The sequence below is a fragment of the Cavia porcellus genome, unplaced genomic scaffold (genome assembly GCF_034190915.1).
Source record: "Cavia porcellus strain 051 isolate PalLab524CR breed Dunkin Hartley unplaced genomic scaffold, mCavPor4.1 scaffold_18, whole genome shotgun sequence".
NCBI classification, from domain to species: domain Eukaryota; kingdom Metazoa; phylum Chordata; class Mammalia; order Rodentia; family Caviidae; genus Cavia; species Cavia porcellus.
In genome coordinates this window covers 39,236,955-39,260,067 of record NW_026947501.1, presented here as the reverse complement: position 1 = coordinate 39,260,067, position 23,113 = coordinate 39,236,955, and the positions used below count along the sequence as shown (strand labels likewise).

Sequence of the window (23,113 nt, the reverse complement as noted above, 5' to 3'; positions counted from 1 at the left end):
GCACCCCTCTGCAGAAGCATAATGATTCCCTAACAATCTGATCATAATTTTTGCTATTTATGCTTGTTTTTTAAAATAAGTTACTGGTGCATTTCAAATATACATAATGGGCTGGGGATTTAGCTCAGTGGCATAAGCATTTGCCTGGCAGGTTTGAGTTTGATCCCCAGTACAAAAAAAAAAAAAAAAAAAAAAAAAAATATATATATATATATATATATACACACACACACACATACACACAATGATCACTTTTATTACAGGGACCTTGTAGCTGTACATAATTTATCTCAATTCATTTTTTACCCCCACCTCCTTCTCCTCCCTTCAAGCCTCTTAGCCTCCTTATGTTTTCTTTTCTTTTCTTTAGAATCAAACTCAGGACCTCATTCTTGCCAGACAGGTGCTGTGCTGCTGAGCCATATATCTGGCTCCTATGTGTGGTTTTTTGGAGACAGACTCTCACTCTGTAGCTCAGGGTGGCCTTGAACTCATTGTGTAGCTCAGGTTGGTCTCAAACAGCGATCCTCCTGTCTCAGCCTCCTGAGTACTGGAATTATAGGAGCATCACTATGGCCAGCTTTAGGAGGAGATTTTTTATTTCACCCAAAATCCACTCTTGGTTCTTTGAAAAAAAGTACCTAGGGATTCACAAAAGGTATACGGGAATACTGCAATACAGCTTCTTTTCTCTTCTGAAAATCCTCAGGAGCATTTGTTTGTAGGCAGCTGGGGCTCTGCATGCATTCTGCAGCTCCGTGGTCCCGGTGACTTTGGCGGTGGTTCCCGCAGCGACCACGGGCAGGAAATAGCTCTGGTTACCGCATAAACCTTCCACAGCTTCTTCGCAGAGGATTGCAGGGTGAAGATGCCATTCCAGCTGAATCGAAGGTAACCTCGGGCCTGGCAGGCACCTGTCAGCAGGTGCCGGGCTGAGTCCATTCCGTAAGCTTTATTTTTATTGCAGGTTAAAGGGTCAGACGGTGCAGCCGTCCAGGCGGGCTTTATTTACGGTTCTCAGAGGCCCGGCTGGCCAGCGTCAGGAGGAAGAGGGATGGCACAGGTGGGGTCCCCTCTCCTGGTCCTGCTGATGACAGACGGAGGACGTGGCTTTGTGAAAGCCCTGCTTTTGGTGAACACGAGCTGCTGTTTGAGGCCCACAGGGGCCCCCCTCTGCCTCACGGTGACCTCCCAGCAGTAACAGCAAGGCGGCTCCTATGTCACATGCAAAGAACTCATCTTCAGCCTCTGGAGGACAGGTGGGGAGCTACATGAGTGTCTGGCACCAGGAGACTCCCCTTCTGCTTGCTAGCTAATCCTCACAAGGGTCACCACTAGGCAGTGGATTAGGGATAACGCATCCCAGAGATGTTTCTTAGTCTGATTGTTGTTATTTGCAGTGTTGGGGTTTGAACCTAGTTCCTCATGTGTGCTAGGCAAGTGCTCCGCCATTGAGCTACAGCCCCATCTGTCATCCAATGACTCTTGCAAGCAAGAGATTTCAGCATCCTAAGCAACAAAACATACCCAGGCTGACCCTGAACTCACAGTGATCCTCCTGCCTCAGCCTCCTGAGTGCTGGGATTATAGGCATGTGCCACCATGCCCGCTCCATTTTTCTTTTAAATGACAATCCCACTTTTATCCATGGATCTGTGAATAGATCCTTGGGCCATTTGCCCATCTTTGGATAGCTGCCTAGATTTTGAAGATATTTCTTTCCCTAAAATCTACAGCCTGGAGGCCTCTACATGCTAAGTAGGTCCTCTGTTACTGAGCCATGAAACAGATCCTTTAATTTAGACACCAGAGGCTCCAACAATGGGCAATTTTCTTGTATCACTCTTTTTTTTTTTTGGTACTGGTGATCGAACTCAGGACCTTGCCACTGCCAGGCAGGCATTCATGGCGCTGAGCTAGAGCCCCAGCCCTCTATCACTTCTTTATATGTTCTGCCTTCCACTTTCTTGGTTATTTTCAAAATTTATATTATTGAATATTGAACCTTCTACTTAAATTTATTTTTTATCAGTATACATTTGTGATACATAATGAATACATTCACTGTGAGCTGTCATTTTAACTTCATTTTCTAATTTTTCTGCTAAATTTGACATAGAACTGGGCGTGGTGACACACACCTATAATCCCAGAACTCAGGAGGCCGAGACAGGAAGATCCTTGTGAGTTCAAGGCCAGCATGGGTTACAAAGTGAGTTCAAATTCAACTTGAACTGCAAAGCAAGACCCTATCTAACAAGACAAAAAAATAAAAATAAAAATAATGACATGTGATTATGTGTTTTCATATTAAAAGGGTGATTAACATTCTTCATGGCATATTGCTATGTTTTGTTCTAACAGTAAAGGTGAACACCACTCACTGAACAAGTTTCAAAATAAAAATTAAAGAATAGTTAAAAGTGGATTTTCACCTCTAAAGATCTCTCTCTCTCTCTCTCTCTCTCTCTCTCTCTCTCTCTCTCTCTCTTGGTGGCAATGGATATTGAACCCAGGACCTTTGCACTGAGTTACATTTCCAGCTCTCTTTATTTTATTTTATTTTAGTTTAGTTTTAGTTTTGAGATATGACCTCAGTAAGTCCCTAAATGGCCCAGGCTGAGCTTCAACTTGGGGTCATCCTGCTTCTGAGAGCCAGGATTACCGGCGCCCCCACTATGCCTAACCTGGTGTCTTTTCTCATCTCACCCAGGACATCCCCTTCGTCTTGCCTTAGGTGATATTTCATGAAAGATGCTCTACTGCCATAGACTAAAATGTCCTCAGGAGGGACATGTGGCTTGCAGGTGCCTGGGGACCATCTCCAGTGGTGTCACCTCGGCAGGAAAGTCGTAGACTATGCAGCCTGGTACATTCTGAATCCAGGGGTTCTAGCTTCAAATAATAACTTAGTTCTTATAAACTGAGGATCACCATACTTAACTCCTTCAGTCTAGGTTTTCTCATCTGTAAAATGCAGCTAATAGTGAGTCATGGTGGTGCGCACCTGTAATCCCAGCCCTCAGGAGACTGAGGCAGGAGGATCACCAAGAATTTCAGCCCATAGGTTGTGAGTTCAATTCTTGGTGCCAAAAGAAAAAAAATTCAAGCCCAGTGGGTTCAAGGATATCCTGAGCTATACAGTGAGACTTGTTTCAAAAATCAACAAAACGAAAAGCGGTAGGATTCACTAAGACGTTCACAAACTATGACCACTGCTGCGGAACCCATGGCAATACTGGCCATGCTCTTCCACAGGACACAAGTAAACAAAAATCTCCATGTTTAGCGTCCCCTGTCCTGACCTGGGATCAGTCCCGGAGCTTGGGTGACCTCCTTCCTTGCTTAGAGTACTGGCTTTAGGGCTGCTGTTCTGATTTATTTTCTGTCCTATTTCTTTTATTCTCATAATAAAGGACACACTTTTCACCCTTCATCAAGCTTGAGTGTCTCCCCCATCTACAAACACAGACCATGAAAATCCTAACCTTGAACACTTGTGCTGGATGTGGTGGCACACATCTGTCATCCTGGCGCTCTCCACAACTTTGAGGACAGCCCGGGCTACAGAGGGAGGTCAGGGCCAGCCTAAGGCACATAGGGAGACCCTGTCTCAAAAAACAAAACAAAAAGCAAACCTTGCACAAACTGGAAGCTCACGCCTGACAGTAACTACATCGTACTCCCGCCCACTTCTCCCGTGTCCCTGTCCCAGCAGGAGAACCTGGCACAGTGACAGCCCTGTACCCCTTTCCACACCAGGACTCAGGACTTCTGGAGTGATCAAAAAATAAATAAAAATTAAAAAGCCACATCCTCGCACAGTTCAGCTCATAGTGCTTAGAGGAAGACTTACCAGTTAACCCTGTGTCTCCGTCTTTTTCTCTGCCTCCTTCCTTTGTCACAGAGACCTGATGGCATCACTGCTCCAAAGAGGCCGCCTCTGAAACATGTGCCCGTCTAGAATGCACGGACACTGGGGAGGTGCTCCTGTTTGAGGAAACTAGGAGAGAGACAGAGTTAGCAGGCTGGGCCTTCAGATGTTTTACAGGGTTGAAAACCTACAGATTTAATTTTTAATTTTGTTTTTTGATAATAGGGTCTCAAAATATAGTCGACTGGCCTCAAAATCAAGAGTGATCCTCCTGCCTCAGCCTCTTGTGTGCCACCTCGCCTGGCTCAAAACCTAGAGATTTCTTTTTTTGAGACAAGGTCTTGCCTTGTAGTTCAGGCTAGCCTTGAATATGTAGTGATTCTCTTGCCTCTGTCAACTGAGTGTTGAGATCACAAGCGTGCACCATCACAACCAGCCTTGAGCTCTGGATTTTTTTGTTGTTGTTTTGTTTTTTTGAGACAAGGTCTCCCTAGATAGTTCAGGCTGGCCTTGAACTCACTATGCAGCCCAGGGTGGCCTCAAACTCATCGTGATCTCTTGCCTCAGCCACCTGAGTGCTAAGGTTATAGGCATGTGCCACTACACGTGGCTCTAGAGCTCTATATTTCTTAACAGAGTTTAAATCAATGGGATTTTTTTCTTTTTTTGAGACAAGGTCTCACTATGTAGTCCAGGTTGGCTTTGAACTGACAGAGATTCTACTGCCTCAGCCTCTCAAGGGCTCTACCATGCAGGGTTGCAGAGTTGATAATTTGGATAATCTTTTTTTTTTTTTTTTTGAGATGGGGTCTCGCTATGCAGTTCAAGCTGGCCTTTGAGCTCACTTTGTAGCCCAGGCTGGTCTCAAACTCGAAACAATCCACCTGCCTCAGCCTCCCCAGTGCTGGGATTACAGGTGTAAGCCACCACGCCCGGCAATATTTATTGAGCACTTTGAGTGCCAGGCTTGATGTAGGTGCTGAGGATGTAACTTTCTCTTTTTTTAATAGGTACCAGGAATCGAACTCACCACACACTTACAAGGAAGGCGCTTATGCCGCTGAGCTAAATCCCCAGCTCCTGGATAATCTTTTAAAAGGGTATCTGCATGGAAAAATCACCTTAAACAAAGTCAAGAGCACCACTGCAAAAAATATTATAACTGGGGGCTGGGGATTTAGCTCAGCGGCATAAGCGCCTGCCTTGCAAGCAGGCAGTCGTGAGTTCGATCCCCGGTACCGATAAAAAGGAAAAAGACAAAAAAAAAAAAAAAAATTATAACTTACAGTAGACAAAAGGCTCAATCTTCCAAAATATATGCAGATCTTAGAAACTGTATGAAAATTATCAATATCTTAAAAGAAAATATTTGCACAATTCCCACAGAACCTACTTCCAATCCAGCTAATTAATTGTTCAGTGTTCACTCCATCCTTATGTTCTCGGAATAAAAGGGATAAGATTTCCCTGCCTCCCTAAATATGGAACAATGCCTTAATATGAAGGGTGCCTTGATCATTTCTAACTGTCTCGCATGTCCCCACACCTCTGAAGGTCACGGCTTTCCAGATGACTCCTATGATTTGGAAAAAAGGCATTGATTGATTCTGACGGCCCTCTTAGGTCTCCCCAATTTGAGAATCATTGGTTTACATTTATGTGTCTGTAAAGTCACATTTCTCTTCATGTTTAAAGTTTACCACAGGTGATTGCACTTGAAGCTCAACAGGGTCAGACTGATGGGGTAGGGGACAGTAGAGGTCAAAAAGTACAGAGGCTGTTTCCATGTATGGTGGCACAAGCCTGTGATCCCAGCACTTGGGAGGCTGAGGCAGGAGGATCACCATGAATCTGAGGCCCCTCTGGGCTCCATGGTGAGTTCAAGGCCACCCTGAATTTCATAGCAAGACCTTGTCTCAAAAACCAAAACAGAAGCAGAGGCTGGGGTGCAGCTCAGGAATGGAGCAAGGGCTTAGCATTAGCAGGTTTAGCCCCCAGCACCCCTAAAGCGTACAGCCTACAGGCACCCCACCCTAGAGATTCAGGCTCTCACACCTCGGTGTCTTAGGTGGGGCCAAGCAATTTGCTTTATTTTAAAGTATTATTTTTGGAAACAGGGTCACATTGTGCAATTCAAGTTAACCATGTTGGCTTTGAACTCACTACAGTACTCACTATGTAACTGCCTCAAACTGTCCCATCTGTCTGCCTCAGCCTCCTGCTAGTCTCTGTGTTTTGACAGGCTCCTTGAGTGACTCCACGGTAGGCTGGGAAGCCTGGTAATCAGGTCAGCTTTGCAACCCCAGCCGTGGTGAGGTGGGGCTCAGTCCACCATCTGCATTTGCAAGGGCCCCAGGGTCCACCCCAGCATGAGCAGCTGCGTCACAGCCCCTGTCACAATAGCCAAGGCTGCCTGTTCAAGAAGAGACAGGACCTGACCTCAAGAAGTAGAAGCTCAGCAAAGGGCTATGGGAGGACAACTGGGGTGAGAATTTATCTGGTGGGGGGCATGGTGGTTCCAGCACTTGGGAGGCTGAGGCAGAAGGGTCGCTGGGCTACCTAATGAGATCCCGTCTCAAAAAAACCACAAAAATTTGGAATCAATTGGGGTTGGCGAAAAAAAGATGCACTGTTAGCAAATACATCAGATACAGACTTGGTTTACCGGAAGTCAGCAGAACAGAGAGGCCTCTGCTAGCTAAGATCAGGGACTCGGTGTGCTGGCTGGACCCAGGCTGGGTGAAGACCATGGTTCTGGCTGACCTGCCAACTCAGCCTCTGCAGAAGACAAGCGGGTTTGAGAATTCGTCACTCTTCCCTCAGTTCTGTGCCACGTTGGGCAGCTTGACTACTTCATATTCAAATTCCTCACCTGTCTTTTTCTGAGATAGGAGAAGAATTAAGTCTTTCTAGAAGAAACCCTATATCTCCGTGGAGATCATGCACATGACAGTGTAGGGATTTGCAAATCAGCACATCTTTAGATAAGTTCCCAGGGTCTCTCCAGATAGACCCTGCAAAGGCAAACTGCCTTTAGATTCCTGGACACAGAAAGCAGCCCTGCATTGGAAGGCTGGTCTGGGGTCCGATGGGGTCCTAAGGAGTGAACGGACCCCTTCTCCAGTTCAGAAGCTTGGGAGCAGGCATTCACTGTTTATCATCCATGCCTGGAGGCACAGCCCTGGCCGCATGCTCCATAAATAGTTCCTCTTTTTTTCCTCCCAAGTCAGGGTCTTGATAATTTTTCCCAGGTCAGTCTCAAAGTCAGTCCTCCTGCCTCAGCTTCCCAAGTGCTGGGGCGACAGGAAGATGCTACCACACCTGGCTGTAAATCACTCTTGAATTCATAAATGAACATGGCCGGGCTGGGGGTTTAGCTCAGCGGCATAAGCGCCTGCCTTGCAAGCAGGCAGTCGTGAGTTCGATCTCTGGTACTGATAAAAATGAAAAAGACAATAAATAAATAAATAAATAAATAAATGAACGTGGCTACAAACTGACCTCAGACATTTGCTGAAAATATTTTTTAAAGGCATGAAGGCACTTGACAAGGTCGCTAAGCTTCGTCTAGTGTCAGGATGCAGGGAACCCTTCATTCTATGCTGTAGATTATCTTGGATTAGATTTTCTTAAATCCGCCAGAGATTCTAACAATGACTTCAGCTGACTTCTTCCCCATACCAGAGATTGAGCCTGATGTGTGCTATGCAAGTACCTTACCTGGGAGCTATACCCAGCCCTGTGGTTTCCTTCCCAAAGAAAGAAATTGGCCAGGCATGGTGGTACATGCCTGTAATCCTAGCACCAGGGAGGCTGAGGCAAGAGGATCATTGTGAGTTCGAGACCAGCCTGGGCTATAAAATGAGCTCAAGGCCAGCCTAAACTGCATAGTGAGACTTTGTCTCAAAAAGAACAAAAAAAAAAAAAAAAAAAAAAAAAAAAAAAAAAAAAAGAAAAAGAAAGAAACTAAAGTATAAAACTTGAATCTGGATCACTTAAACGTACAACGTTAAGGGCTGGGGATGTAGCTCAACCGTGCAGCACCTGCCTGGAAAGCGTGAGGTCCTGATTTTGGTTCCCGTTATCAAAAAGAAAATACTAAAAAAAAAAAAAAAGTACAACATTAAATAATGAGCAGGATAAGACCCTAAGCTCAAGGGATCCAACACAGCAAGACCTTGTCTCAATAAAATATTAGGAACAATATTTAGAAGCATCCACATGGTATAGAGAACAACAAAGGTCTCGAGGGGCTAATCCGAATGACCAGATTTGGGGGATGCTGCACTCTAGGAAGGTATAAAACTGCCGTGGAATGGGACAAGGCTGGTGACGGGGTGAGCTGCTCTCCCCACAGTGGCTGGTGTCAAATGGTGGCAGTGGGACCCGCTGGAATGAAAGGAGCTGTGTGTGTGCCCAGCGGCCACGCGCTGTTCTTTCTCAGCCTCTTGTCTATTGAGCTGTTTCTTTCCTATGGTACTTTTTTTTTTTTTTTTTTTTTTGAGACAGGGTCTCACTATGTAGCCCAAGCTGGCCTGGAACTTGTGGTGATCCTCTGGCTTCTGCTCCTGCACACTGGGATTCTAGGCATGAGCCTCCATACACGGCTTTCCTATAGTAACCTTTCATTGTATTTTCACTCTTAAAAAAAGTTGAAAGCTAGGGCATGCAGTGATTGAATTTGGACTTTGGGGGATCATTTTGAGGGGCAGGGGACAGAGAATTGGGAGGCACAGGAGGAGGGAGGGAGGTCAGTGAGTGGCTGACCACAGTAGCCCAGGTGACACGATGGTGGTTGGAACCGCCAGGCTCCCATTGGACCATGGGGCAAAGTGCTATCACGGCCTGACTCCAGGGCTGGTATTAGCGAGCCTCCAGCTTCTGGCTTGGGTGCCTGTGTCAGTGAGGTGGCTGGCTCTGCAGAGGGCACAAGGGGACACAAGGGGAAGCAGGTTCTAAGAGAACTGGGGTCATACGAAGTGGAAATGTCCCTTAGCTACTGAATTTGGGAACAAGAGCTGAGGTCTGAATTGGAGTCACCAGCACCAGCTGGCTTCATGACTTCTTTTTTTTGGTGAGGAGGGGACATGGGAATCAAACCCAGGACCTTGTGCTTGCCAGGCAGGCGCTATGCCACTGAGCTAAACCCCCAAACCCTAGGCTGGCTTCAAAGATGTAATCCTTCTGCCTCAGCCTCCCAAATCCCAAGATTACCTGTGTGTCCCATCACACCCACCCGACACTTCCTTTTGTGAGGGAGGGAACCTGCACCCACCTACCTTGCTCACTGAGGCTCCCAAATCAAAGCCAGCCCTGGTGACCTCAGGAACAGAAATTGATTTCCTCAGGGTTCTGGAGGTGAGGAGTCTGAGATCAAGGTCCCAACTGGTTGCTTTCCTCTTCGGGCCTCTGTCCTGGGCGTGCAGAGGGTCTGCTTCTTCCTGAGTCTCCCTACGGCCTTTCCTCTGCACGTGTGTGACTCTGTGAATGGCCTCTCCTTATTGGGATTACAGGCATGAGCCACCACGCCCAGCTCCAAAGCACATCTTAAACCGTGAAAATACCACACGCTCTCAAACTGCACCACAGGAGCTCCTAAACCACCATATTTTAAACAATACTTTTTCATGTTTTTGAGACAGGATCCCACCATGTGGTTCAGGCTGGCCTTGAACTCCCTATGAAACCCAGGGTGGCCTTGAATTCACAATGATCCTCCTGCCTCAGCCTCCTAAATTCTGGGATTACAGGTGTGTAATACCACACACAGTACATTTTTTTGAGAAAGATTTCTCAATTCCCATTTTGGGTTTTTGCTTGTTTTGTGTGTATTCCTGCTTACATACCCCTGAATGGGCTTATTTACACCCCAGTTGTGGCACCTGTAAGTAGAGTTCATTAGTTCAACGTGAAATTTTTTAAAAATTGATTCTTGCTTACCCTATGGTTTTCAAGAGGTGTAAAACAATGAATTACATCCAGGGATTCATACATCCTCCAAGACTTTTGGTTCCCTCAAAGGAATAAGTGGGCTTACTAACTGCAGGGTGGCAGGCAGGGTTAGGAACACAGGTAGACTTGTAGTTGGGGGTTTGCAGAGATGAACTGAGGTAACCAGCCATTCAAAGACAGTACCTCAGAGGCCATTTCCAATTTAATAGCCTTTTTCCTTCCCTGGAAAGAAAAACTGGCCACTTCAAAGATGCAACAAGCGCATTACCAACTGGCAGTGGAAAATGAGATCTTTTGTTTGAGTTGAATAATTTTCCAAAACGTTTTATTTATTTGTCCTTTTTGGTGATAACAATACAGAACAGTCTATCCTTTTATACTGGCATAGAACATTAATCAATTGCCTTAAATATATTATGTGAAAAGGGAACTGAACCACGTTATTACAGGAAACTTGCATTTTAGGCATACTTTGCAGTCTGTATAAATGCTTTTAATATTTATTTATATTTTTTTAAAAAGGCTTTAACTGGTCAAGGCCAGCCTAGACTACATAGCAAGACCCTGGCCTCAGAAAGCCGGCCATAGGCAGGGAGAAATTTCAACAGTAAATTTTCCCAGCCATAACCAATAGTAGGTTTTGTTTTGTTTAGTTTTTTGGTGTGTGTGTGTGTTTTGTTTTGTTTTTGTTTCTTTGAGATAGGGTCTTGCTATGTAGTCCTGGCAAGTCTCTAAGTTACAGTGATTCTCCTGCCTCAGCCTCCTGAGTGCTAGGATTACAGACATGCACCACCACAGTGGCAAGAGTTTTAAATTTATATAATCAACATGTGATTGAAAATAGAGAAATGTAAGTTTCAGCTAGCTAGCTGGGAGCTTAGCCCACTGATCCCCAGGACAGGAATGCGTGCTGTAATAGATGCAAAAAGTCACTAGGTGGCTCTGTCCTTTTAAATAGAACTAAGGTCCCCAAAAGATACACTTAAGGAACAAAATATGCCTACCAGGCAGAGCTTTTAGTCAAAATAATAAATCATTATTTGTAAGAATGGCTTCTCATTAGGAATAATTTGGAGCAATGGGTTAAGAACTAGAACCCAGCTGGGTGTGGTAGTGTATGCCTGTAATCCCAGTACTTGGGAGACTGAGGCAAGAAGATCCCTGAGACTTCCAGGTCAGTTTGGGCTACATATAGTGAGATCCTGTCTCAAAAAGAAATTAGACTCTAAAGAAAAACTGCAAAGTATGTATGGGTGAACAATCTACTGATGGATAAGGGAAGGTATAATATATTCTTTTTTTTCTCTTTTTTTTAATCTTTTTTGAGACAGGGTCTCGTTATGCAGTTCAGGCTGGCCTTGATCTCACTTTGTAGCCCAGGCTGGTCTGGAACTCGCAAAGATCCTCCCACCTCAGCCTCCCGAGTGCTGGGATCACAGGTGTGAACCTCCACACCTGGCTGGTATGGTATATTCTTAAGAACATCTGTCACTAAAGGACACAGACTTCAAAGTTCTCATAATCTAAGACCCTCTAGGTCCCCAACTTTCTTTTTCTACTTTCTCTTTTTAGTGTAGGCCTTTTCATTTAAAGACCAATATAAAATTTGACACTGTAACATTAAATATTGCTTGTCAATTTCCTGGGTCACCTTTGTCTATTGTGACACTCCAGGGCAACATCAAAACCAAGCCAAGCCACTTCCTTTTCAGCCCATTTGGGGGAGGCAAGGGAGAGCATCGTGTTTATCTAAATTAAGAGCATATTTAACCTTTCATCCAAAATATTAAGATGAACAGTGTTCCTTTCCACAGCATCTTCCTGGAGACAGAAAGAAATAGTGTGCTTTAGAGTTGACAAAAATTCTTTTCTGCTTCTAGTAAAGATGACTACACAATTAATTTGAAGTGAAATTTACATTTTAGATTTTCATTTTTAAGAGGTAGCTGCTGAAGTACAGAACTATTTTTATCATGAAAATAAATGCCCCAGAGAAGGATTTCCAAACTATTAAATATTTCCTATTACACACCTGAGCAGCTACCCCAGATTGACTTACTGACTTGTCAGAAAACGACTTCGACCTGCAACTGTCAAAGTCAGACAGCTTCTTTCTTTTCCCTTTTCTCTCTCTTTTTCTTTTTCTCAGTTTGTGGAATAATTTTGCTGTATAAGAAATGACAGAGATTGCCTAGGTGACTAGGGCAACAGTATACAGAGAAGAACTGGACGAGAAAATGTGACTAAGTCTACCAAACAAAACAGGAAAAATAACCCAGTTCTTAAAAACACCTCTAAGTCCCCCAAATCACTCTTCCTGCGAAAAAGTTACTTTTTTTTTTTTTTTTTTTTTTTGGTGCCAGGGATGGAACTCAGGGCCTTGCATTTGCCAAAAGGGCACTTAGGGCCGCTGAACTAAACCCCTGGCCCTGAGAAAGTTACCTGTTATAGAGGACCTCAGACCTGTCACTTACTAACACGTTTAGGAATATTTCTAAGCATAGAAGACAACATGTTTCTTGCTGCTATTGTCTTGAGGCAAAAATAGTGACTGTGTGGTACATGAGGTCACCACACTATTCTATTATTTTTTTTTTCCAGGCAAGGAGCCCCATCTGAAAGCTCACAAAATTGAGGGAAATTGAGTACCAAAATTAGGAGAGGCTGTTTCTAAATGAGTGCTTTTTGCATAGCTTAAATTAACTTGAACTCAAAAGTTTAAGCTTTAGGCTTTAAAATGCTAATTCCAAAATCACTTACCTAAATTCCCTTCGAATACTTTCACCTTTGAATAGATAACAAAATCACACCCAAAGTCCGAACAAACCTGGTGTAAAAGGACGGACGGGTGTTTTCCGCCCGTGAACAGAGTTTGGCTGGAAAAATGAAACACCGGTTTCAGTTGCTCTGAAGTAAACCGGAGTAAAAAGGCCCACAACAGAAGGTCCCCGGGACTGCATTCCACAAAAGAGCTGTCAATCCATCAATTTGAGACCCTACTCCTAAGTGAAATAAACCAGACTCACATGTGTAATCATCGTACCGTCTCCCTAGTGTGAGAAGCCGAAAGAGTAAATAAAGATCCGGAATATACACTGATATTGTGAAATGCGGAGGAATTGTTCAAAAGGAAAGAGAAACTGGGATGGGCGAAACAAGAAAAAAAAAAGAGCAAATATCTATCTATATATGATAGTTAAAACAGTTAAATTACTAATTTCTCTTAATTCATTGAAAAGAAAGGTTTGTGCTAATTTTGTTTGGACAATTAAATGTTTATACCTTTTACTTCGAGAAGCTAGTTTAAAGATAATACGCAATGTATTAACCATTGTTATTCTCTTATTATCACTTTGAAATTTTGCTGTATTTTTTTCTCTAAAATAAAATTTTTTTAATGTCGCATTAGCACACGTCCGCAGTACGCTACGTGGGCCTTCACGGTGGGGAGCCGACACTACGCCGGCGCCTTCATTCCTCCCTCTCCCTCCCCCACTCCTCGGTCCCCTCCGCGCCTGCAGATCTCCGTGGATCCACTCAATCGGTTCGATCGGGATCCGGAGCCCATTGGCTGAGAGCCAGCCCCGAACCCCGTCACCGGATCACAAAGGATTAGGGCTCAACCGACTAGGCAGGTGGCCCGAGCAGCCACCCCAAACTGACTTATTGGCTTCTCAGTAAGCGAGTGTGCAGTTTGGGTTACCGTCTCGGCTGCGTGTTCGTTAAAACTTGTTACGGGGTTCAGGATCCGGAGCCTCGGAACGGGGTGGCGCCTTTCACCTGAAACCAGGCGGTGCGGTTCTCGCCTGGCCCCGGGGCGGGCGCGGAGGGGCGTGGCCGGCCATGTGGGCGTGTTCAGGAGAGTGGGCGTGGTCTGAGGGTGGGCGTGTCGAGCCCCGCCCTGTCGGTGCGCTTGGGTATAAAAGCCAAGTTCGCGCGCCCCCTGCGCGCACCTGTCCTACCCCAGCCAGGAACCCCGAGCGTAGAGCTAAGCCGAGGCGGGGCTGCCAGGTTGGCCCCCAAAGGGATGCAATCGCCCGAGCGGCGAGACCAGCCCCGCTCGCCCCTGGCTGCGGCCGCGCCGCACCCGCCCTCGGCCGGCGACATGGCCCTGTACTGCGGCGACAACTTCGGCGTGTACTCGCAGCCCGGCCTGGCCGCGCCCGCCGCCCCTGCCGCCCCTGGCGCGTCCTCGGCCGCCCGCGCGCCCTATACGCTGGCCGACTACGGCGCGCCGCCGCCGGGCACTCCGAACCCCTACCTGTGGCTCAACGGGCCCAGCGTGGGCGGCTCTCCTGCAGCCGCTTACCTGGGCGCCCCGCCGCCGCCACCGCCTCCCGGGGCCGCGGCCGGACCCTTCCTGCAACCGCCGCCCGGCGCGGGCACCTTCGGCTGTGCGCAGCGGCCCTTCGCGCAGCCCGCGCCCACCTCGCCCGCCGCCGCGCCCGGGGCTGCCGGGGCGCCTGGGGAGCTGGGCTGGCTGTCCATGGCCAGCCGCGAGGATCTGATGAAGATGGTGCGGCCGCCCTACTCCTACTCGGCGCTCATCGCCATGGCCATCCAGAGCGCGCCTGAGCGCAAGCTCACGCTCAGCCACATCTACCAGTACGTGGCCGACAGCTTCCCCTTCTACCAGCGCAGCAAGGCCGGCTGGCAGAACTCCATCCGCCACAACCTGTCGCTCAACGACTGCTTCAAGAAGGTGCCCCGCGACGAGGACGATCCAGGTGAGGCCGGCCGGACAGGTGCCACCCGGCTGGCGAGAGCGCAGGACGCGAGGGCGCAGGCGGAATCTTGCGTGGCCGGCTGGGAGAACTCGAGGGTCTTGTGCACTTTGCAGGGGAGAAGTGGAGAACAGGCTCCCCAATCTCATCGAATGGGATTGAGGGTGACCAGTGGACAAAAAATTAGCAGAGGTGCTCAGAGGGAAGACCCGATTAGGTGGGGGAGCGCATCCCTTATAGCCACAAACTAAGGCCGACCAGTTGAAGGGTCGAGTGGGTGTCGTTTCGAGCCGCGTTCATCTGCCCATTCGAAGGAATGGGCTAGTTACAGAGAAGGGTAGATGGGGAAGGTCGCAGACAGGCGAGCTCTGGTTCTGAAGGGAATGAGGTGAGCTGAGAATCCCAGGTCTTTCACAAAGAGCTCGGAGCCGCGGCGCACCGTGCGCCTCTTTCTCCATCGGATCGGTAAACGGCTCACGGCTCACGGGGATCCTAGTGCCGCAGGCATCGTGACCTGCAGCATGGGGCTGGGAGATTCTCTGTGCGTCCTGCAAGTTGTGGTGTTGGCGCCTTAACTAGTCATAAATTTCTAAATGAACACTCCAAATTTGTTTTGTCCTTGTTCAGTTTTTTTATTATTAATTAATACTTGTAGTATATAACGATCACATGCCTCGTGGGGAGTTAGTACGAGTACAAAAACACATCTTGGTTCTTAAATCCCGAAGCAAGGTTGTATCTCCTAGCTGGTCTTGAGAGGTGGGGGTGGAGAGAAACAATCCTGCAACAGGTTTTCTGGAGAAGTCCAGGACAAGAGAACGGCAGGGAGGAAGTTGGAACAGGAAAAGAAGTTAATCATTTTAATCCTACCTTACTGTGGCGCCCAGCATGAGTTGGTCCCTAAGACATTTTGGATGTGCACTGTGCGCGCGTGTGCATATTTAGAATGCCCTGAACCCAGGGCATTTTGCATGTTAATCAAAACTCTGCCGCTGAGTTACCACCCCAGTCCCGAGGTCACCCTAGAGCAGCAATTGCTAATAGAATCACTAGAGTATAAGCCATGTGTGATTGTAGGTGTTCTAGTAGCCACATTAAAAAAGACGGTAATTGTATTATTTTTAAGTAACCAAAATGTCATTTCAACATATAAGAATTACTAGTGAGATTCTTTTTTTTGTTTGTCTTTTTGAGACAAGGTCTCACTATGCAGTTCAGGCTGGCCTTGAGCTTACTTTGTAGCCCAGGCTGATCTCTAAACTTGCAAGGATCCACCTACCTGGCCTCCTGAGTGCTGGGATTACAAGCATGCCCCACCACACCTAGCTCTTTTCTTTTCTTTTCTTTTTTTTTTTTTTGGTCTTTTTCTTATGTTATTTTCTTGGACATATGTTATTTTCTTGGACATAAGTCTAAAAATCTTGTGTGTCTTATGCCACATCTTGATTTGAGCCAGCCACATTTCAAGTGCCCATGGATACCTGTGGCCAGTGATTACCGTGCTGCACAAATCATGCTGTTGAAGACATCTTGATTTGGCCTTTGAATTACCCAGGATTATTGTGTCAGTTGTCTGTGACTTTCTAAAAAGTTCACAGCTAACGGTGATATCTTGAAAGCTATGGGTCCCTGCAAAACAAAACAAAACAAAACAAAAGAAAAAATTGGTGGCAGGGAAATAGAAAGAAAAAAAACATTTGGAATGCAGATAGCTTAATACACATATCCAGATTTTAGGTAGATATTACTCTAAATGGTAGTCATATAATTTTTTCTTTCCTGCAACTATCTGTAGAAAATATTTGACTGGAGATACTGTGCTTACAGGAGTGCCCAACTCCCAAGGTATCTTCACAGGATGGTTAAATTAAGAACACAGACTCTACTGTAATCCCAGCTAGGCAAAGGGCAGGAGGACTGCAAATTTCAGGAGATCCTTGGCAATTTAGCAAGACTCCATCTCAAAGTAAAACTGGGTTGGGTATATAGATCAGAAAGGAAGTTCTGGCTCAACTCCCGATAAAGTCTGGAGCCAGCCTGCTTAAATGTGGCTTTCCCTCCGAAATGACTGTGTGACATGGTACTAACCAGCCGGTGTGCCCTACCATTTTCCCATCTCAGAAGTATCGCCAGTAATATACCTATCTCCATGGACCTGTGAGCAGTAACAGGTTATCCAGGTAAAGGGACTCACTAGAAGGTTAATGCTTAATAATACTTTCAAACACCAAGGATTCTTTTTGGCAGTAGTGAGAAAAAAGTATTGAGCCTGGCATGGTGGTACACACCTGTAATCTCATTGTGCTGCGAGGCTGAAGCAGGAGGATCAAAAAAAAAGTTCTAGCCCAGCCAGTAATTAACAAGACCCCATGTCAAAATAAAAAATAAAAAGGACTGGGGGTGAGTACCAGTTCCCAATCCCAGAGAACTGGTGATGACAATTGTTTGTACTTAAGCTGTTGACAGTGAGGGACATTTTCTAGGCAGAAGGCAAGCACTGCATGCATTAAATGAGTGCCCGTTTGCCCAGTGGGCATTAACAGCAACATGTCCTGTGCAAGATGAGGTGTGAATGTTGGCTCCAAAGCTTCCTAGTACTCCAAATGCGTGCCTCCAACAGTGGGTTGATTTTACAGCTCGCCGCCCCTTTCCCAGTGGGATGTTCTGCAGGGGTAGGAGCCATGCATTTTTAGGGAAGAATAGAAAACTCTGTTTTCATCACTTGTGTGCCAACCTCTATGCTGAGATAGCATTTAAGACCTCAGACTACTAGATGGGTACCATCCTTTTCCCTTTTCATTTTAACCCCCATTTTATAAAAGAAATGGGAGCTCATATTTTAAAAGGCAGCAGAACTGATGGCTTTGCTAGGCCACACCATTTACATCTAGGATAAAAGAACACGTTGCTTCATTGCATTGTGTGTGCCTCCAGCATAGATTCAGGTCTTAGGGTTGAAGCTGTAGACATTTCCAGGTTTCTCTCTAACGCAAGAAGTGTCTCCTCCAAAACATGGCTAAAACACTCACAGACCAAGAATTTTGTCAGCGTTTCACAAGTCTCAGATTGAGAGCAGAGTTAGTACAGTGACCTTTTCTTTACCTCAGTTTTATTTTCTGGTTTCACTTGTTTAAAATCAACTGCAGCCCAAAAATACTTAACTGGAAATTTCCAGAAATAAGCAGAGACCACCATCTTCACATAGCTTTTGTTACAGTACATTTTTATGTCTATTTTATTACTGTTAATCTTTCACTATGCCTAATTTATTGACTATACTGCATCAGAGGTGTGTGTGTGCGGAAAAGCATGTGTAGGATTTCACCCTATCCATGTTTCAGGGATCTATTCATAAACTAGGTCCTCCTCTATCTAACGTGTCTTTATTTCCACAGGAAAAGGCAACTACTGGACTCTGGATCCAAACTGTGAGAAAATGTTTGACAACGGGAACTTCCGCCGGAAGAGGAAGCGACGCTCTGAAGCTGGCAACAGCTCTTCGGCAGCCCTGGGGACATCAAAATCAGAAGAAGGACAGGGGGCCGGGGAAGGCAGGAAGGTGGAAGGAGGCAGCCCCCCCTCCCTGCTGCGGCTCCCACAGTCCCCGGAGCCCCCCGAGGGCACCAAGAGTACTGCCTCCTCCCCGGGCTCCTCCCTGCTCAGCTCCACGCCCTGCCTCAGCACCTTCTTCAGCAGCCTCAACGCCCTTGGTGGCGGTGGCAGTGGGGGCACCCAGCGGGCCTTCCACGGCAGCCGCCACCTGGGCATCCAAGGCGCCCAGCTGCCCTCCAGCAGCCCGTTCTCCTCCACCTCCATCCCCGAGGCCTCTTCTGACGCCTTGCAGCTGAGTAGCGGCCCTAACAGCAACCAGCGATCTTCCTACTACAGCCCTTTGCCCGCCAGCACCAGCACGGGCCAGAGCAGCCCCTTCAGCAACCCTTTCTACAACTTCAGCATGGTCAACACCCTCGTCTACCCCCGGGAGGGCTCGGAGGTGTAGAGACAGACCCTGCAGCTGAATCGAGCTTCTGGGTAGTCTGTGGTCCGGAGAAGCAGAGAACTCTTAATCTTAACTCCAACGAGCATTTCCAGGTGTCTCTGGACCTGTCTACTCAGACACAGGTAGCCTGTGAGCCCTGTGTGGGCTGGGACAATCTGTTCTGTCTCTGTGTCCCAGGGTGGCAAGCCCAGGTGTGTCCCACTGTTCCAAAACATAAGCCAGCAGGTTCCCGACTGGGAAAACCACAGCAGCTGGCACTGAAGCAGTAGAGAGAGGTCGGCGGAAGCCTGCCTTGAGTAGCTGGTTGTCTTCTCCATGGCAGGGTGCTGATTTTTCAAGAAAAGCCAGGTAATAAGGGTTTTTGTAGGAAATGCCACAAATCCTTGAACTCTGAGCAGCTCCCAGCTCCTCTCTGTCTGGTATCCAGTGGATACCGGTAGCAATTGAACTGTAGGTGCAGCCCTGTGTTCCAAGTGCTCTGTCGACGGCTGGCCACCTCTTCTTAACCCACTATCCTCCCAGCAGCCGTGGGACACAGGCATGCCCAGCCCTCCTTTTCATTTTGAAGGAAGTACAACTCTGAGACGTTAGGTAACTACTGAACATTGTGGAGCCAGGGAGAACTTGTAACTTCTGTGTTTTAGCTCCTAAAAACCAGCCAACCTCACGGGCAGACTTCTGTAAGAATAAAAAAGGATGGGGCTAGATCACACCTAACCAAAGATTCCCATTGAAAGTCTTTTTTTCTTCTTCTTCTTCTTGGTATTGGGGATTGAACTCAGGACCTTGTGCTTGCCAGGCAGGCACTTATGTTGCTGATCTACATCCCCAGCCTCCTTTCCTTTCCTTTCTTTTTTTCCTTTTCTTTTCTGTCTTTGTTTTTGGAGGTCAGTTTCTTGTTTCTGGGACAAAATACCTGAAACCTGCAATCTAGAGGAGAGCTTGGTTTTGGTTCATGGTTTCAGTCCACGGTTGGCAGGCTTCACGATAGAAATGGCATGCTAAGAGGGCACGGTGGAAGAAGGCTGCTCGTGATACGGTGGCTGGCAAGCAGAGAGAGAAGCTGAAACAAAAATATACCCTTCCAAACTGGGTGTAGTGATGGGTGCCTCTATAATCCCAGCACTTGGAAGGCTGAGGCAGAAAGATTGCCATGAAGCTAGCCTGGACTACATAGTGAGTTCAAGGTCAGCCTGAAATACCCAATGAGACCTTGTCTCCAAAAACAAACAAAAAAAAGAAGAAGAAGGGTGGGTGGGTGGGAGAGACACTTTTATAGGGAACATTTTAGATCTAAACCATAAGAGACAAGGTCTTGCTATGCAGCCCAGGCAGTCGTTGAACTCTGTGTAGCCCTTTGGCTTCCAACTTGGAATCCTCCTGCCTCAGCCTCCTGTGTGCTGGCATTGCCGGTCCGCACCACCATAGCTGGCTGAGTCATTTGAGATGGTTTTCCTGGGCAGCAGAGGCAGTGCCACCTCTGTCTTTTTTTTTCTTTTTCACTGCCCTTGTCATCTGAGAAACCACCTGTGTCTTATCTATCCCTGCTGCTGATGTCCAGTGTCTGCACGGCCCTGGTGTATCAAGCAGCATCCCAACCCTCTTATCTGTGTCCTGAAATGTTTCATTTTCTAACAAAGTACTATTAGAACTTTATACACAGTTTAAATGAGGGTCAGGTTTTTAAAAATACATGTATCGCTTTATTTATTTTAGATCCCTTTTTCTCGGAGATACCTTCCTTAGAATCACTTTTATGGTCTCCTTCCGGGTAGTGTAGAGGGTAGAGACCCTCGGGTGTTAGGTGGTAATCACTCAGCCATTATTGTTGAACAGCAATGTATTCCAGAAGTATTAATTAAAAATGCAAATAGTTGTTGGGTTTACATGAACAGCTTTCCAGTAAGATGAAGATAATGTCCTATGAGTTGCCTTCATGCCATGTTTTTGAGCCTTTGATGTAAGGATAGTTGGGGCATTTTAAGAATTTGAGGGGTAGGGACTAAGGATTAAACTCAGGACCTCACGCCTGCCAGGCAGGTGCTGTGACATTGAGCTAAATCCTTGGCCCCGCTTTTAAGATTTTTAGAAACTGTCATACACATTGTAAAAGAAAGTTGTTTATTCCTGTGTATTTTTTTAAGACTCCCACAATTTATTTTGAAATACACATAGGAGATACTTAGAGGAGGAGATTATTTTTCCTGTGGCTTGTGAGATACAGATTATGTCACCCCTTTTTTTTTTTTTAAGAAATACAGAAATGCCAATGCCTTTTAACTGTTGTGCAGAAAGACAACCAAAGACACTCCCCACCCCCATCCCATGGATCTCCAAACCTGTTTCTATGAATATTTTTGTATGTGAAAAAAAATCATGGACTTTTATATTGTTTCTATCAAGTCTATATTTGTGAATTAATTTATAATGTGAACAGAGGCAGCAAAGAAAACATTTTTTTTCCTCGAACGCACAGGGCGAGCAGAGAAGGATCATGTGATATGGACTTGGAGCAGCTTAGTTTCTAAAAGAGCTGGAATAAAACAGTTACTCGTTGGGGAGGGTCTCTATGCTGCCTGTTTATTTTTAACAGTAACAGTTCCTTCCTTTATCTTTGGGTATGGTCCTGGGGGAAGGGGACACAGGCAGTTCCTGGTTCTCCAGGGAATTGCCAGACTCCTGACTCTTCAACTTGGCCCCAGCTAGAAAGAACACAAAATCCCAGTGTTAGCCCTGTGCCATGGTCGGGGCTGGATGAGGCTTTGTCACCCAGCCTGTCCTGTGTGTCAGGCTCAGCAGTGTCCCTGTCCCCTACCCATGTGATGCTTTGAGCACAGCCACCCTGGTGAACCCCAGGAGGGAGGGTGGGGGGCCCAGCCCAGGGAGAACTGATTGTACCCCATACCCACAACATGCCAACGCAGCAGTAGCCTCTCTGGAGCCCCAGGACTTATGGCCACTATTGGGCCCTGGCTGGGTCAGCTTGGGGCTGTAAGACAGACCAGTTCCTGTCCTGTGTGCTGGCTTTTCTCCTAGAGAAGTCGGAGGTGAACCGAACTCAGATCTGGTTAGCCTGGCATGCTGGAGGCAGAATCTTTGAGTGTTCTGGTTCCTAATTAGAGTTTCTTGTGGTAGTTTCCTGCTTCACATCTGATTATTTCTATTAATTCAGGCTCAGGGCTGGGAATAATTTTGACTAAAACATTTCTTGGGAGGGTCAGCCAAGAAGCTTTCTTGGAAACCATTTTTTCTGGAGGTGGGTTTCTTTGAGACAGGCCCTTGCTATGTAGCCCAGGCTGGCCTCGAACTCATAGCCTCTCAGCCTCCTAAGTACTGGGATTGCAAGTGTGTACCACCTTGCCCAGCATCTTGGAAAGATTTTTAAACTACATGTGTGATTAAAATGTAGTTGGTGAAGGTTAAATGCTAGATTCATGCAAGCAATGAGGGCAGGTAAAGAGAAGAATCTCTTGCCAAGGGTCAGCAGGGTGGCTGCAGCCCAGCGTGGAAAGAGTCTCTGCTCTGTCAAGTGCACTGGGCCACCAGCTGCTACTGGGTGTGGGTTTTAGAGTGAGGGATGCTTCCAGGTCAGAACTACAGCAGCACCCAGTTGGCTCTGATTCCTGCATATGTGAAGGATGTTTTGTTTTGGCCTGGGAAGCAGGTCAGAAATCCTAGATCTACATTGCTGTTCATGCAGCTTAGCTTGGGACCACGCAGAGGACAAGGTGTGGTCCTGCACTGTGGATTGGGAGCCCTTCCTTGGGATTTCCCTGCAGCAGGAGGAGCTGGGGCTGGTGTCACGATTGCAGACCAGGTCACCCCCACCCCTCCACCCCTCCGGGCCCTGCCTGATTCCAGGGCGCCGCTGCCTTCCTGCCCCTCTGGGGCTTGGTGCACCATTCAGAGGAAGACCCCGCCAGAGGAGCATGTGAAGAACTAATGAGCAGGTTTCAGATTTCCCTCTCAACACTTTCAGATCCTGCATCCAGTTCCTGAGCTCACTGGGGAAAGGCAGCTGAGGAGCCCAGGAGTTTTGGAGACATGTCCTTGCAACCCTCCCCTCCCTGCAAAGGCACTCGCAGGTCCCTCCGGAGCCAAACCCAGTGGAGGAGGAGGCTCCCAAAGGCTCTTCTCAGGTTGTTAATGAAAGAGACCCCTGGTGCCCCCTGGGGCAGGGGATCAGGGTTCAGGCTGCAGGCTTGGCGCCTGCCTGGCCTTTGTCATGGAAAGCCCTCTGCTGAGGCGTGGGGCCTGGTGGTGGGGCCACCACCGAAGAATAAAGGAATTTCATGTGAGATTCATTCGAAAACAAAAACGGGCCAGAAAAGACCAGCGACTTGACAAATTCCTCCTGTGGAGGCATAGAGCACAGGCCTTTATCATTTTAAAAAAGATAAGCATTACAATAATAATAACCCACTTAGCAGATGCCGAGCACTGTCCTGAAATACCTATATGAAATATTAAAGTGGCCCAATTAATCCTCAAGGGAAACTCTGCCCTTATCCAACTCCAGGAGAGAACCTCAAGGCCTGGGAGTTGGCAAAATTGCGGGTAAGT

General features: G+C 46.9%; 1 protein-coding gene and 1 long non-coding RNA gene across 2 annotated transcripts; one reads left to right on the top strand and one right to left on the bottom strand.

Moving 5' to 3' along the window:
* Nucleotides 1–3,523: 3,523 nt before the first annotated feature.
* LOC134471321 (uncharacterized) lies at nucleotides 3,524–11,591 on the bottom strand. Its single transcript, XR_010040699.1, has 3 exons — nucleotides 9,154–11,591; nucleotides 6,540–6,652; nucleotides 3,524–4,003 (listed from the first exon to the last, which is right to left on the bottom strand). It is a non-coding gene; the product is annotated as an uncharacterized LOC134471321 (long non-coding RNA).
* Nucleotides 11,592–13,768: 2,177 nt separating this feature from the next.
* On the top strand, nucleotides 13,769–19,263 carry Foxi3 (forkhead box I3). Its single transcript, XM_063229697.1, has 2 exons — nucleotides 13,769–14,553; nucleotides 17,946–19,263. Exons 1-2 carry the CDS (start codon nucleotides 13,854–13,856, stop codon nucleotides 18,548–18,550), a joined length of 1,305 nt encoding a protein of 434 aa, XP_063085767.1. The 5' UTR covers nucleotides 13,769–13,853; the 3' UTR covers nucleotides 18,551–19,263.
* Nucleotides 19,264–23,113: the final 3,850 nt, after the last annotated feature.